General features: G+C 45.8%; 1 protein-coding gene across 12 annotated transcripts in view; it reads right to left on the bottom strand.

The window, feature by feature from the left end:
• LOC132910451 (chondroitin sulfate proteoglycan 4) overlaps nt 1-9,616 on the bottom strand; it is a 33,676-nt gene extending 24,060 nt beyond the window's left edge. Inside the window, exons 1-4 of one of the 12 annotated variants that reach the window (XM_060966146.1) lie at nt 9,207-9,616; nt 6,205-6,630; nt 5,118-5,883; nt 61-224 (exon numbers count right to left, since the gene is read on the bottom strand). In XM_060966146.1, the coding sequence (XP_060822129.1) occupies nt 61-224; nt 5,118-5,199 (246 nt within the window). In that variant the 5' untranslated portion in view covers nt 5,200-5,883; nt 6,205-6,630; nt 9,207-9,616. The other 11 variants (XM_060966152.1, XM_060966154.1, XM_060966148.1 and 8 more) reach the window with 11 other exon arrangements.
• Nucleotides 9,617-15,198: the final 5,582 nt, after the last annotated feature.

Raw genomic sequence — 15,198 nt, forward strand, 5'->3', positions numbered from 1 at the left:
GACCACGGAGCTCCAAACAGAAAGCCTATTAATAGAAGTAAGCATTGAGGGCAAACGAACCTTCAATCTGCCGGCTTCGAGTTTGATCAGGCAGTAATCCGTCTTGCCAGCGGCCAATAGCAGCATAGCGTCCGCGAGATGAGTTCGAAACCGGAAGCTGATGTCAGTCGCACCCTTAGCTTCTTGTACCGGAAGATGAATGTAGCTCGCACCATAAAATGACACTGTAATAAATTTGAAAAATTTATTGTTCCTTCCGGATGGCAATCGTTCAGCTATCGATGCGTGAAATATGAATGTATAGTATATGTTTGCTCGTTTCTTTGTCTAGGTTACTTAGAAGGTGTATACGTTTGGAACGTGTTCATAAGCATACACGTTTCTACTTAAAATAAGTTACAAAATGTAGAGCGTATTTTTACAGACGCATAAACGTACAGTTTAGGTTCTTAAAATCGTCCCTTAGAAGGATTTAAAAGAGGAAAACAACACGATAAAATGGAAATATAATCGTGTCGAGTTTGTTGTAAACAGTGGTAGGTAATCTCGTTTTGTTGCTATGAAAGTTTCGACTTGAATAAAAAATAAGGTAGGTTGAGAGGATCGGATCGTGCGTCGTTAGAAATTAAGGTCGTTTAAATGACATGGGAGTTATCGAGGTCGTTTCATTGGCGGTCAAGGTCATTTTGGATCACGACAATGTATAGCGATCGATCGACAAACCAATAGAATCGGTGAAACAATTCGATACCCTTGTTTGCGCATATTTTCCGTTTCCTTAGTTTTATTGGGGATGAGTTCTACGAATCGATGCAAACATTGCAAATAAACAAAAACTTTAGAAATTGTTGATTATTCCTTTTCTGCGTTTCGTGGAGGAACGCACGCGTTGTTTGCACGGTTTTCCATTTTATCGATAAAAATGTTCGTTTTGAACGCGTCGCTTTATATCGTAGATGTTTAAGCGATTTAATTCTTCGAACAATCAAATTGAATTTGATATTCGATTTTGCCCAATCTCTATATGTTTCAACGTTTTAATTTTCGCCTGTTTGTTCCGTACATATCATTCGTATAAAAATTTCATACACGTTGAAACGTTGTTAAAACCTTGATAAATAATTCGTCTTGAGGAATGCGACTAGACGCGTAATGGGTGTTTTCGAGAAAATTCTGTATATATGGCACAGTTCAATCTTTTCGACTTGGTAGAATAAGTAATAATTTCAGTGTAGATTTTTATACGATAATTGATCGCTCTTAATAACGTTAAAGCCTGCTTATAAACTATTTATCATTTGGTCGTGAATAAAGGGTTCGTGCAATTTTTATCGATGTAAAATATTCACCTGCTGCGCGTTTGCAACCGTATCAAAATGGATTTTTACCTGTTTAATTCACATTGCCGCGGTGATGCTTCGTAAAATATGGGGAATTTTACAGAAATCGAAACAACTGCGAAAGGAGAACTATAACCGTGGCAAATAAACGACCAATGCCGCGCCACGATGGAGCAAAATTTATTTGACGTTGTCGATCGTTATGATTTGATATTTTTCATCATTCGATATACTTGGATCGTGTCGAACACGGAGAAAGAGGACAACGTAATGAAGAGAAGAAGAAGGGATAAAAGAGAAGAAAGAAAATACAGTAGGCGATTGAAAAGGTTGGCAAGACCGATGAATGAACGACTTCAACTCCTTTAAACGACCGTTGAAGGAGAGATCTCGTATCTAGCTGTATACCGAGAAATCGGACGTCCTCTTACACCGAACGTTGAGACTTGTAAAGAGTTTATTTCCCAGTGGCGTGTAAATGATCTAAGAAAGCGGTCGAGTACGTAGAATAACCGCACGGGTCATTAACTACGCAGGATCCTCTTTTTCTCTTTCTTCGGGGCCGTCCTTTCATCTCTGTTTCTTTCTCTTCGCTTTTCTTTCTCTATCATCGTTGAACAGCGTATAAAAGCATTAACGTCGACCGCGAATCGTTTTCATCGATTTCAGGTTACCGTGTAGATCGTAATATTGTTATTCACGCATAGACTACTCCTGTAGCTTCGTATCGCGGTTGAATGCAGTTTGGTTGGCGATGGCAGAGTTCAGCTATGATACCGTACGACACTAACGCGTGCCCGTTAATCAGAATCCGTCGATTTTTACGCACAGGCTTTATTGTTTTCACGGTTCGAATTCATCGGCGCAAGGCACAACCTAGAAATAACGAGGTCGAGATCCTTATCCAATTACAAGCATATTTTCTCTTATCGGAAATGTTGATCGATCGCTAATTACCAAGATAATAGGGCAGAGAAATGGCGCAAAATCAGTCGCTTGGGGGTAGCGTTTCTGCAAGCTAACCCTAGATTTGACCAATAAACGTCATTCTTAGCTAATACTTGACGTCGGACGTGTTCGTGGAATTGTATCGAACTCGGCCTTGTCTCTTCTTAACTCGCGTATTACGAATGGTAAAGCATCGAGCGGCTGCTGTCGCTCGTATTCGTCTTCTTTTCGGTAAAGTAATCCCACGTTGAATTCGAGACGAGACAAGATGAGACAACTACACGGTACGTAGTCGTGTGGTAGATACGTCCCGTCGGTGGAATTGGTTTTACCGAGCGATGCACCTGTCGGTTCGAAGTTTCCAGCGAACAACTATAGCAGTCTATAAAGCACAGATGAGCTGGATAAACGGGAAGGTGACTACGACGATATTGTTCTTGTATCGCGATTCCGTTTTTGTCGCGTCGACGGATTCCGGTTTTCAATGGAGCGCGTGAAATGCGTTGGATTAAGATGCCACGTTTCACGGTATTCACGATTTCCCGTGAATCGACGCGCGAAATTTCCGCATACCGCACTGAATAGAGATTTCGGCTTTTCAACGATGATTGGCCGTTAAACGGCCAGTCGTATTTAATTAACAAAATCTGTCGATACGCTCCTTTCGACTGAGAAAGCGTCGACTGCTCGAAAAACGGACGCTTTCGAATCGCGGGCCGAGCGTCGACGTAGCATTAATTTCCCAGCAAAATGATGGATTAGTGAAATGGAACGCGAGATAAACGGGAAATTGATTAAACTCGTGTTGCTATTGCTATTTCCATCATGGTATTTCGATGTTCGGCTAGATTGCCCTCGACGTTCGGCTATTACAGAAATACGTAGCCGAGGATCAAGAATGGTTTCTGTAAAATCGATAACGATAAATTTCGTTTTCGACTCAGTTACAACGAAAAATAGCAGGTAATTGTTTTTCAAGCTTCGGCTAAAAGTTTCTACCTCATATAATTCGATCGTTGGCGTTCGCAATATCCGCTAAACGATGGATTAGCCGGTTAAATGAAAAACTGATTACACCTTGTTGGTCGATGGGCAAACTTCTAGCTATCCTTTCTTCGTTTCTTCCTCGTATCCTTTCGCTAAAATTTAATACCCGATCAAAGTCACGAAGTGAGTAGATGAAGCGCAGTTTACGTAAAACTGATAACCCTCGCGGATGTTGGCGGTTATACGTAAATCCGATGCGCGCCGCGTCCTTCTCCAGGCAACGTTATTTCAGATGGAAGGTTTCGAAAATCTGTTAATCGGTCAAGTTCGTACTTTGTTCGTCGAATGATCGGCGCGTATGCTCTATACGAGGATTAATTGAAGCTTTATCGGTGCATCGATGATCGGTTAGTGATGCGTAGTCTCGAATAAAGAGATGGATACGGTGGCTAGTTTCGTTTTTTTTTTACACGTTCCATCACAGTCGTGTCAAGATGAAAAATCGCGATTCCACGTTTTCAATTCGATCGTCGTTTCTTCTTTCCCTCTTTCACCGTTAAAATTAAATCTCCCGGAAGGTTCGTTGTCTCTGTATATCGAATCGTTAACGATAAATCGTTCAAAAGGAAATAGAACGAAAAGACGACGTCATACGGATAAACAGTGGCCACTGAAAGTGGCTTGATCCACTTAAATCCTTTTTCTATTTATAACGAACGTAAATAGGCCCATGTTGTTTTGATAAAATAAAGAAAGTGCAATGACGCGCTGTGTGTATAACTGGATTTCGAAAAACATAGACTTGGGTCAGGTTGGTTCTCGGCTACAGAACGTAAATAAGTCGATATCGATCTGATGCTGTTCATGTGTCGTTAAGTGGGCGGTAGCCATAAATAGGTAAGAAGACGAGACGAAAATCAGTGAATCACGGACTGTATCGTGGCAATTAGAGACGATCGAAACCGCGGCTGCAGATATCATACTTTGGCATTTCATCTGCGTCACCGTGAACCGAGCGAACCACATCTCGTATTATTACGTTATTTCTCTTTGCTATAATTTTCGCGAAACGAAACGGGGCATACTAATTTTGTAATTAATGTTTGCAATTAACCGTTCCATATTTGCTGTTTCGTTTACTTTGTCATCCAATAACAGCGAAATATTTTTTAATTCTGACGCGATTGATGACTCTAATTAAAAACGGGCAGATTCCGTACGAAGTGATACTCCGTCGTGGCTGTTCATTTGCTTCTTTCTCGATACTTTCGGTCAACAGTTTCTGAATTACTGTCAAAATGGAAATTTCTCTCGCGATATTATCCGCGAGAAAATAATTGGATCCTTGAAAATTCATTTTTACGCGCGTAAAGCCTCACGGTGCATTTTTTCTTTTCACATCCCTTTTACCGTTGCATCGCGATTGTATCGTTGAAATTTTTGCGTCCGTTCGAAAGAAACGAGCAAACGTTCGACGAAAATTTATCGTTAAAAGGATACACGCGAGCTTCGTCGATCCAGGAATCGTTGGAAAATAGGAACCGTTGGATCGACTGATCGTAGAACGAGCAAGTCGTATACCTCCGTGTTTACGACTGGCGCGTTTTCGTTGGTTATTAAAAGCGCAGTGGTAGACCGTTGGGCCATTGAAAAAGAGGTCGGTATCGGTGATATAAGTACATTCGCGGCGGCCACTCGTTTCGCTGACCATAAAAGTTAATCTCTGTCGATGTTTGCCGGTTTTCCATCGTGCATCCCTGGATTTACGATCGCGCGATGGCAACAGCCGAAAGCAAAGCTCGCGTTTCTTTCGTCACCGTCCAAGTGACGTCTATACATTACCTTTTTCATCTGTTTGGCAATAACCCAAAAGAGAGGCCGTTACTGCTAAGAACATTAGCAGCTCCATGTCGTTGAGAAACATTAGGCTCCTTCCTGGACGTTTCCTTTTATATCCTTTCTCCTTTCCTGCTTTCTCGTTTTTTCCCCGATTGGAATCTGGAGACTGCACCACGTTTTTCGCTCGCCACTATTTCCTCCGGTTCGTTTCGCTCGCGAAAAGGAAAGAAAGTCTGCGTACGCTTGCGAAACAACCCGACCGGGGATATCACCGCTTAAGGGATATCGGAGCCGCGTGACGAGAATTACGACAGACTATTTACAGGCCGGTTAAGACTCGAGCGTACTCTCTTTCCATCCATTTGGGAGCGTCGATCGTCACGCGCAGTCACGCCGCTCGAATCACCACCGTTTCCCGTATCGTTCTCACGTCAACGTTGATTCGCTGATGCCGACGTCGACGAGGCAAGCGGCGACGTTTCGTTTGTTGGCAATGGTCGCGCGCTTTAGTCGACGTTCACCGGTCACTCGCCTCTATTTTCGTGTACGAATCAAAAGGCACAACCGTCAGGTCGAAACAACACGGAAACGGTGATCGGCGTAGCTCGTTTCGTATAAAAGTGTAAAATCGAACGGTGTTGTTGCGAGTATCGGTTCGACCACGTTCCGCTCGCTTCTGGCTGCGTTCTACCCTTTGACGTCGTTCTGGCTGGCATCGTGCACGTACACTCTTCGTTTCCTTTTCCTGCGCCGGCGAATCCGTTCGTTTCTAAAAGGATACCGGGTCACAGCTATAGAACGACACCTACGTTCGCTTAGCCACGATTTAATCAGCCGAACGGTTTTCAGATTACGCGACGTCTATCGTATATTCCAACCGACTCTATTCACCGACCACTCGTTTTACTCGCGAGACGCTCTTACGGTTAAAGCTGTTCTTCTTGCTCGAGAAAGGATACCGTGCGGTCCGCGTTTGCCTCTTTTAACGAGACTCGTTTCGCTAGATCTGATCGGGATTGTACTTCTTTCTCGAAAGACGTTCATTCGCGGGAAATGTCTCATAAAAGAGACGAAACATTGAAACTTTTACCGTGATGTTCGTGTTCGCCGAACCGTCTAATTCATCGTCGTCAGGACGGTCACGTCCGCGCGTTTCTTCGTGTAGAGACGACACGATCGCGACTGGAATTTCATCTTCCGGAGAGGAATCCGCTCGCGTCCGACGATGTTTTGCGACTTTTATTTCTCAATTGGTACTGATGTATCTTCGTGTCAAAAGGTTTTTGAGTACACGATGCTGAAATTATAAACCAGAGCTCTTATTGTACCGCTCGGAGAGCTTGTTCTGATTTTTCGCTGGTTTATTTGCTTCTAGGACCCGTCGAGCATTTAAATCCGTTAAAAAAGCTCGGAGCTTCCTCTTGATGACGATAACCTCGAACGCGAGCGGATTTTTAGCGGTCGATCGATTCGAATTGCATCGGAACGGAGAAGAAGAGTTTTGCCACCTGGCAATCTAAACATTTAAACAAGCTAGTTAATCCGGCACTTGCCACCCTCTTCTCCACGCTCTCTTTGTCCCTCTCTCTTTCGCGGTGTTTTCCCGTTTTTCTTTCGTCGTGATTCGGTTTGCTTTCACGCTGTGAAGAGTCTCTCGCTAGACGCGCCAAGTGAAGGAAGAAAGCGCCGGTCGGACCGGAGTTAGATCCGGTTCGCGCGGTTGCGTTTTCGTTTCTACGAATCTCATTTGCAGTGACCGATATTCGGAACGGTCGACGATTCTCGAGTGCCGGAAAAAGAAAGAGAGAGAAAAAAAAAAAAAAATAAACGGGCAAGTTGGATCGACGTAGCACCCGGGCCATATTTTTCTCACCCCTAGCCCTCCACCGAATTGTTCTCCCCGATGGTTCGTTCCGACACAACGCCCGACGCCAGAACAAAAATAAAAAAATAAAAAAGCGCGTAGTTTGGCATTTCTATTCAACGAGAAAGAGTAGAGTACGACGGGAAAGCATCGACCCTCTGTGCTCGTCTGTCCCACGGTTACCGATATTCATTCCCGCGCGATCGAACGGTACCGGGAACACGCGCAAGGCCGCGGATCCAATTCACGAAATACCCAGAGAATCTGCTGCTGTCTGTTCTGACCACGAGTCGAACAATCGTCCGCGTTTCCATGGAAAAATTCTCTCTTCCTCGACCTTGCTCTCCGTGAATATAAATATTTCACGGGATGGAAAATGGAGGAGGCTACCAGGTATATCTCACTGCGGAACGAGATCATTGCCGATTTTGCGGAGTCTATCTATCCTCTTTACGCCACGGAGATAAACGTTTGCCGGAGAACCTTAAACCGAGATAAGGAAATGTACGCGATATCTTCGAAAAGTCGTAAAATCCGTGGATTTCCATAATGCAAACTTGCTCGACGTATATGCGCGTATAGTATGCATACGCGTATACACAGCCGTCTGTACATGCTCGTCCGTATCTTTTTTCTTTCTCGCGGAAGAACCGCACCATCAAACCGAGTTCCGATATCGGAGAATCGGTAATGTTTACAACGTATTTACGATTGCTCGCCGCCACCCAAAGGTTTCGTACCAGGGAGAAAGAGAAAACGCTGCTATCTATACTACACTCTACTTTCGACTAATGTAACAAGCTTTCGAACAATACGCTTGTTCCGTATACCGCCAGCCACTTGGCCTCTCCGATAAAAAGATAGTCTCTGTTTTACCTCTTTCTATCCTGGTCTTCGAGGAAGCAGACAGCGTGGAGCAGTCGATGATTGTGTCCGCCGCGTCGCGTAATCGATCATGATGTTACGTTTAATCCAACTCTTACGAACTACCGGCAGCGTGAAAATTTAATGTCAGGCCGTTCAGAGAAATGGGAAGAAAGGAGAAACGGTTCGACGTCGTAATATAAATGTACTCTTTTTCCAACGAGTTATCACCTGCGGGCATTTTGCTACGCGAGAAGACTCGCGTAGGTAAACGTTGAAACGGCGCGAGCCTGGAGAAAACCGTTGAATTACGATTTCACGGACGATCAACGTTCAACCTTTGTTCGATGAAATGCCTACGAGGTACGATTCTCATCTACGGAGCCGGTCTCGTTCCGAGCTCTCCCGTGGATCGTGATATTCGAGGAAAGTCGTCGCGAGCGTAAATCATAGCGACGTAAATATTGGTTTCGTTCCATCTTCGCGCGCAGGCGAATATATATGTATTATACTTGGAGCGGATTTTTTGCCGTAAAACGATTCACGAACATTCGTCTGGCTCTGGTCGGAACGGAGACAAACATCGGTCGATCTCGCCGATTCTTTTTTCATCGTTTCATCGTGAATTCGCGATTGCCTCGCAACTGGTTGTTCGACCCGTCGATTCGCGTACGAACGTGCATGGAATCGCGAATTCGAGCGGAGAGCCATGGGAACGAGCGCGACTCGGCCAGGACGTCGTATTCCCCGTTTTCGTGCCGACTCAATCGAATCTCTTCGCTGTCGCGTTCGCGAAACAGATACGCACGGACGTCGGATGGACGTGGATCCTTTCGGCGAAGCACGCACTCGAAATCCATACGATGGGTAAGAGACACGCGTTCACGCACGCGGCAACTCTGACGGAAGAGAAGTGGCAGCGGAGACCGCTCGGTTCGCGCGTACCAATGCGCTACCGACAAAAAAGAAATTATACAGCACCTCGAGGAGCTGGACCGAAATTTGCATCCGCGAACCGTGACTGGCGCTCGTATATCCTACTCGGTTGGCGAGAAAGTCCGTGGATCCGTGTAATGGCTCACGTACGTGAACCCGAGCACGCGGCTGAAATTTAAACCGTCACTACCACCAGCATCCCTGGTATCACTGCCGCCGCCGCCACCACCACTATCATCATCACTACTACCACCACCACCACCACCACCACCACCACTAGAAACACTACCACCACTGTGTCCAGTATCGCGGCATGCAATATCACTACCCACCCTTCGCCTTTCACGGTGTCGCGAAAGCGAGAGAGAGAGAGAGAGAAAAAGAGAGAGAGAGAGAGAAAGAGAGAGAAGAACACAGAGAAACGGTACAGGCAAGCAAAGATTCGGAGGAGACAGGTTGACTAGCCTAGACCGGCGTCGATGTTCGTACGGTTGTAGAATTCACGCAGAGGATCGAGCTTCGTACATTGCGGTGACGTGGAGTTTCGATGTTTCGATCGTTTCTCTTCCGAATGTTCCGGTTGTTGTCGGGATTTTACCGTATTGGTCGCAACAGTTTCGTTGGATATACCGAAACGCCAGCAAGCGTCCTCGTAGCTCCGTTTTCACTCGTAGCCGTAGCACGCACCGTACCGACCGAAGGGAGGCAACGAGCGTGCGTCCGACCGACCAACGGAGGAACAGAGAGGGTTGCAAGTGAGACGAATCGAGAGAAGAGCAGCGTGCTTCGACCGGGCGTTCCTCGGTCCTCCTCTGCCGCACGACGACTGAATCTTCGGGGTGGACTGGGGAGGCTGCGCGCAGGGTCGGCCCCGCTCGTTCCGGCACCCCGGCTCTCCTTTCCTTCTCTCTCTTTCTCCCTTCTTCCTTCTCAATCTTCTCAGTCGCGTCTGCTTGACATTTCCTCCTCCCGTGCGATAGGTATTCGATCCCTTCTGTCGCGAATTTTTAAGCAATTTGCTTAACGATACACAAAGATCCGGCATTAACGCGACTTTGAGAGCGTCGCCAGGCATTTTAGATGCGTTGACGAATTTGGCAACGTTAAAGGACCGTAGTGCTCGGAAAGTATCGCAGACCCGAAAGGTAGATCTTTCGCACGTTACGGTACAAAGATACCGCAACGCAGGCACGTCGAATTTACGTTAAAATTGTTACCGTTTGGTTGGTTCGTGGCAAACTTTCGACATTCCAAGTATTTTTTTCCAAACAAAGAGGTTACTCGAGTCTTTGAAATTTCTAAGTCTTGAAATTAATTCCATAGAATGGAATTCGCAGCTACGCGAGATTTATCGCATATTGGAATCGAGTCGAGCTCCGCCTCTACCCTCTTTGCCTCTCTTCGGCCAATTTTTCGCTCCTTTTTCCTTCTTTTTCTCCTTCCCTCTTTATTTTCTTACGTGTCTCATTTTCCCGCATCGTTCTCATCTTTTTCTTCTTGCTTGTGTCGTTACGTTTCTCTCTTTGCTTCCTTTTCCCGTTCTTCCTCTTGTTTCCTGGTTTTCTCTCAATTTCTTCATTCCCTGTTCTTCTCTTTTCCTCGTTCGTTTTTCTTTCCCTCGTTCATCTCCCTGTCTCGTCTCTTTCTCCGTCTACCACTTTCCTAGTAGATAGCGACGATGGTGGTAGGAGGAGGGTTGGAGGTAGCGGCGGTGGCAAGCCGAACTACGAGGTAGATAGGGATGCTGCTAACTTTTAGGATTTCTCTTTGTAGAAAGACGCGTTTATCTCGGGTTCAAAGGCAGCTGGAATTTTTAGCCGCGTTACACCGAATACCGGCGGTACTTTTTTCTGAAAAGGTCGTCCATGAATTTCTACTATTTCAAAATTTATGCCGTTTTCCTCCTCCGGCCCGAAGATTAATAGTCGAAGAGCGAGTCGGAAAGAAAGGGACACAGGCGACGACGACGACGATCTGCGTTCACTTGGCGACGTGCATCCACGTTTTTTCCAATTACATTTACCTATTCCCTTTGACTCGCGCCACGAAACAATCGCGATTCCTTTTTATTTTCTCTTTTACTCAGCGCCGGTGGTTAATCGTACTCTCCGCGGGCATTTAACGATAACGGACACGGTTCGAATGGAAAGAGAGTGGCTAAGAGAGGAAGAGGCAAATCGGCGAAGCTCTATATGATATTTTTCTGACACGATGGCAGAGTCTCGATTTAAGGGTGGGTAGAAGACGAAGAAGATATGGAATAAATCAAGTTGCCATCGCTTTTGGATCGCGAGATAATTCGACGATTACCAGGCTAAGAAGGCCACGAATTTCGAGACTCCCACTCGGCGTGACTTTACGAGTGTACGAAGTAACGCGGAGGGAAATTTTTGTAAGACCAGAGCGAGCTACCGAGATGATGCTCGTTCGCGTTCTCAAGAGGGCCGTTTCCGTTCTCTCGAGTGCTTATCTTCACGAATCGCGCACGTACGGCAATTTCAGGCAAATTGTTTGTAGCGAATCGTCTGCGGGTTCAAACGAGCCTATTATACTACTCGAAATGCGTTTATCCGTTTCTCTTCGCGATCATATTCCGCCGAATCGAATTCTTCGAGTTGCGAGATCGCTCTGTCGTAAAATAGAGGTTGCTAGTTCCTCCCTTTCCACTCCCTTCCGCAGCATCTACACGTTTCACGAATCGTTACATACTCCTGTAATACGATATCGGTAAATTACACGGAACGTTCGCGAACGTGTGCCCTCGTTAAAAATTCGGTCGAATGGCAATCGTAACTCGTAAAGCGTAAATGTTTTCAAAATGCAAGCCGTTGCAAGCTGCATTTATTGCGTATCTATTGGTACATCGATCGATGGAATTTCGTCGTATTTCCGTATGAATCACGGCCGTGCAGCAAATACATTGACAATACGCTGGATCGTTCGTGGCATTTCAAATATTCATCTCTCGACACGCAGATTGAAAGTACGAGTATAGTCGCTCGACGGCTTGTTTTTCGGAAAATTAACGAGCGCTATTAAATGCGTTCCGGGGTAGTTGTAGCGAGCCGTAATTAACACATCGCGTATGAAACAAAGCGATTTGCAAATATTTGGCAATTTCGAATATGACCGAGCCACGTTCGTGCCTATAACATGCTACTCGGACGTGACACGGCCACGTGGCTGAAAATCTGCTCATCAGCAGGCATAGTTTGCGACGTTCGTCACGCATCTACCGATTTCTCTTGTCGATACTCTTTGCTTTTCTTACGATTCGCAGCGAGCAAGTATCGACTGGTCTTCTTCGCGAAACTTTCGTCGCGCAAACAGATCTCCTTATGTTGTCAGCCAAGTACATAACGGGTTGATTTATATACCGAGCTTCTCCTCCTAGTTTCTTGCTATACGGAAGAACAGATATTTTCGTTCTCTCATTCTGAAATTGACTCGCCCCGGGGGATGCATCGTCTCGAACAAGGCAATACAAACCGATGCACCGAACACGGAATACGTTCCGCGATGCGATACGACTTCGGCGCGCCCGCGTCGCGCCACGCCGTGCTTGTCGGAACTCTTCTTATTTCATGGCGCAACGGTTCTTTCGTTGCTCCGTTTTATCTATTTTATACGATTCTAGTTACGTTTAACGCAACGCTCCGCTTGCGAATTCCAACGTGACTTCCACCCTTCGACCAACCTTCGATTTCACCCTGTTAAACGTCATTGCCATTTCCACCCGAAACCAATCTGCCCGAAAGCGGTCTCTCGCATTCGAATCGAAGAAATTATCGACCGCGTTCCACACCTTTGAAGTAATACGCGCGGACGCTCGCGCGCGGACTCCGTCGAAGAGTGTCTCGCTGTGTTTTTTGCTCGGGCTGAACGCCCGCTACTTTTTCTTTCGTCTCGTCGCTCGGTTTTCTCTTGTTGCACCGGCAATGATCGCGAAGATTCCAACGTCTCCAAGTGCAAACACTTGGTCCAGGATGATGCTAATGCGATTCCCCGTTCGTCGGGCCGAGTCTTTTGGCAACTTTAATGCCGGCGTAAACATATCCGCGTGGGACGTACGCGTGTGCGGCACCGCCGACACTTGCGACCGGTTTGTACGTCGACCTCACGTCCAAAGAAAGGAAGAGTTTATAAATATTTCGCGGTTTCGCAGCGCGACCCTCGGCTCCGCGCGTTAGAAAGTAATGTCTGGAGAAGTCCGGTCGGACGCACGAACTATGGAGAGCGGGTTCGACCCTCGCGGAGGCACGGGTCGATAAACAAATTTCGAGCACGATGGAAGGGAGCACGCGTGCACGATTCGTCACACACCGTTTCGTGTCGATTGCTAATTGTTCGTCTAACTGCGTCGACAATCGTTGCTTCGTTCGATATCGAAAGGAAACGTTCTCTTTCTTCGTTGATCTTTACACGCTTGCTCGGAAAGTTTCCGATCGAACGAGCAAAGGTTGAGCCATTTCGATGTACGTTAGCGTTCAACCTGTCGTAGACGCGACGAAGTCGCTAGACGCTTGTTCGTCTTTTGAAACGCGTATTCTCACGAAAGAAAGATCCTTAGTTAGCTGGCTGTGCTGAGAAAATTAGACACCAGGGGTTTCTTGTGTGACCGATTCAATTACTGTCTGGTTTATTGCGCGTCTCGAGCATTCGCCGCGATGAAAAGAAAAGAGTGGGAGGCGAAGAGGGAAAAGCCGACGCCAGAAGTGGCTGTTCGAGTGGTACCGTGTGATCGAAACTTTATGCGGTTCTTAATATCGCGATATCACGAGGCCGCAAAGAAGTTATAATTCCGAGATTACAGCTGGCTGCGTTTATTCTCGCTGTTTTGTGCTTCGAGTTTCGAAGAAACCGAGAGAAGGAGAGCAAGGACTAGATTTGTCGAGTAGTTCTCGCTAATAATTTTGATAGAATCACGAGGAGAGCGTCTATGTTAGAAAACGGGAATGGAAGTTGGTTACTGAACCGCGAGCTACTAGCAGAGTAGTAAACTGTTGCCTCACGCGTAGATTCGTACGTTAGTTTTGAACAGTCGTAACCGCATACGGAAGTACGAGTATCGCGTACACCTGCGTTTGCAGTATTACGTGACACGTCGTCGATGCAATGACAATGATACGATACGATACGATATTATAAGATACGATGCGATGCGTTACGAGTAACTAGCGTTTAAGACAACGGATCTGCTTCGTATCGATTATCGTAACGCGCTTAATTTATTTAGAACGTGACAAAGGGAAAAAAGAATGCCTTCGACAGGGAGAAATAGACGATAAGTTTTTTCTCCTTTCTTTTTTTTATCGTTTATATGCCATTAATCAAGTCTCGTGTTCAATTTTTCTTCGACGAGGATAGGAAAAGAGAAAACTTAGGATCGGTAAATATTCACGGAAGGAATACTTGCCTCGAAACGACTACTTTCATTCCAATCGTCGCTTTTACTAGTTATAATTAGAGAACGCGTAATTGAAAATATTTTTCTCTCGTCGGTGGGTACTTGTGCCTTTGTTTTATCGAAAAACTACGGCCGTGTTGCTTTCAACTTTTCTGCTTTTTATTTTATTCGATTCGTTAACAGCGGCACGAGTTTGTAAAATTGAACAATGCTCGTACGCTACCGGTACCCTCGTTCTTTTCTTTCCGTATCTCTTTTGCTCCTTCCTACCCGCTTCGTCCCTTCGGCCACCCGTTTACCGCCGCTATTTTACTAAAGCTAGTACAGTCGTAATTTCAAGACCTTGAGCAACGTTTTCTGAAACTATTTCGTTGTTGACCGTCATAAATTGCGCATAATTGTAGCCCGGAAAATACTACAGGCGGCGAGTACACGCGCGGAACCAACGGAAAAAATAGGAGGAAATTCTCCTCTCGTATGCGTAAATCTGTCCCCTGGCCGGTTATACCAACGAAAGAGTAAACCTTCTTTGGGTATAATTAGAAAACTTACGTTGCCTTTTAAATATTTTAACGTCATGGAATTTCGACGAAGCTGAAAATCGTCCCTGTCCCTACTACCAAACCTCTCTTACCTCTCTTCGCCCTTTATCGCGACTGAAATATAAAATTTCGCTACGTGTCACCTGACCGAGTTGTTTGTGCATTCGGAAAATATGCAAATTACACTCGTTCCAGTTTCTTTGGTCGCGCGTTGATCCACGCGCCAGCTGAAATTCTTCGACTGCCTGGCACTCTGTAAAAACGTTGCTTATTCGATTTTCGAGGGAACGGTCGAGGAAAGGAAGCGAGCAAGTAGTTTCCCCTTTGAAAATTCGACGCGTCAAAAAATTCCACTTCTCTCCTCGAACTTGCAGGCAACAAGTGTTTCGCATTTTTCCACCGATCGCGAATGCCTATGCGCGTACCGCGGATCAGACGATGCAAAGTAATTAATTAATCGCGATTCCAGAA

The sequence above is a fragment of the Bombus pascuorum genome, chromosome 9 (genome assembly GCF_905332965.1).
Source record: "Bombus pascuorum chromosome 9, iyBomPasc1.1, whole genome shotgun sequence".
NCBI classification, from domain to species: domain Eukaryota; kingdom Metazoa; phylum Arthropoda; class Insecta; order Hymenoptera; family Apidae; genus Bombus; species Bombus pascuorum.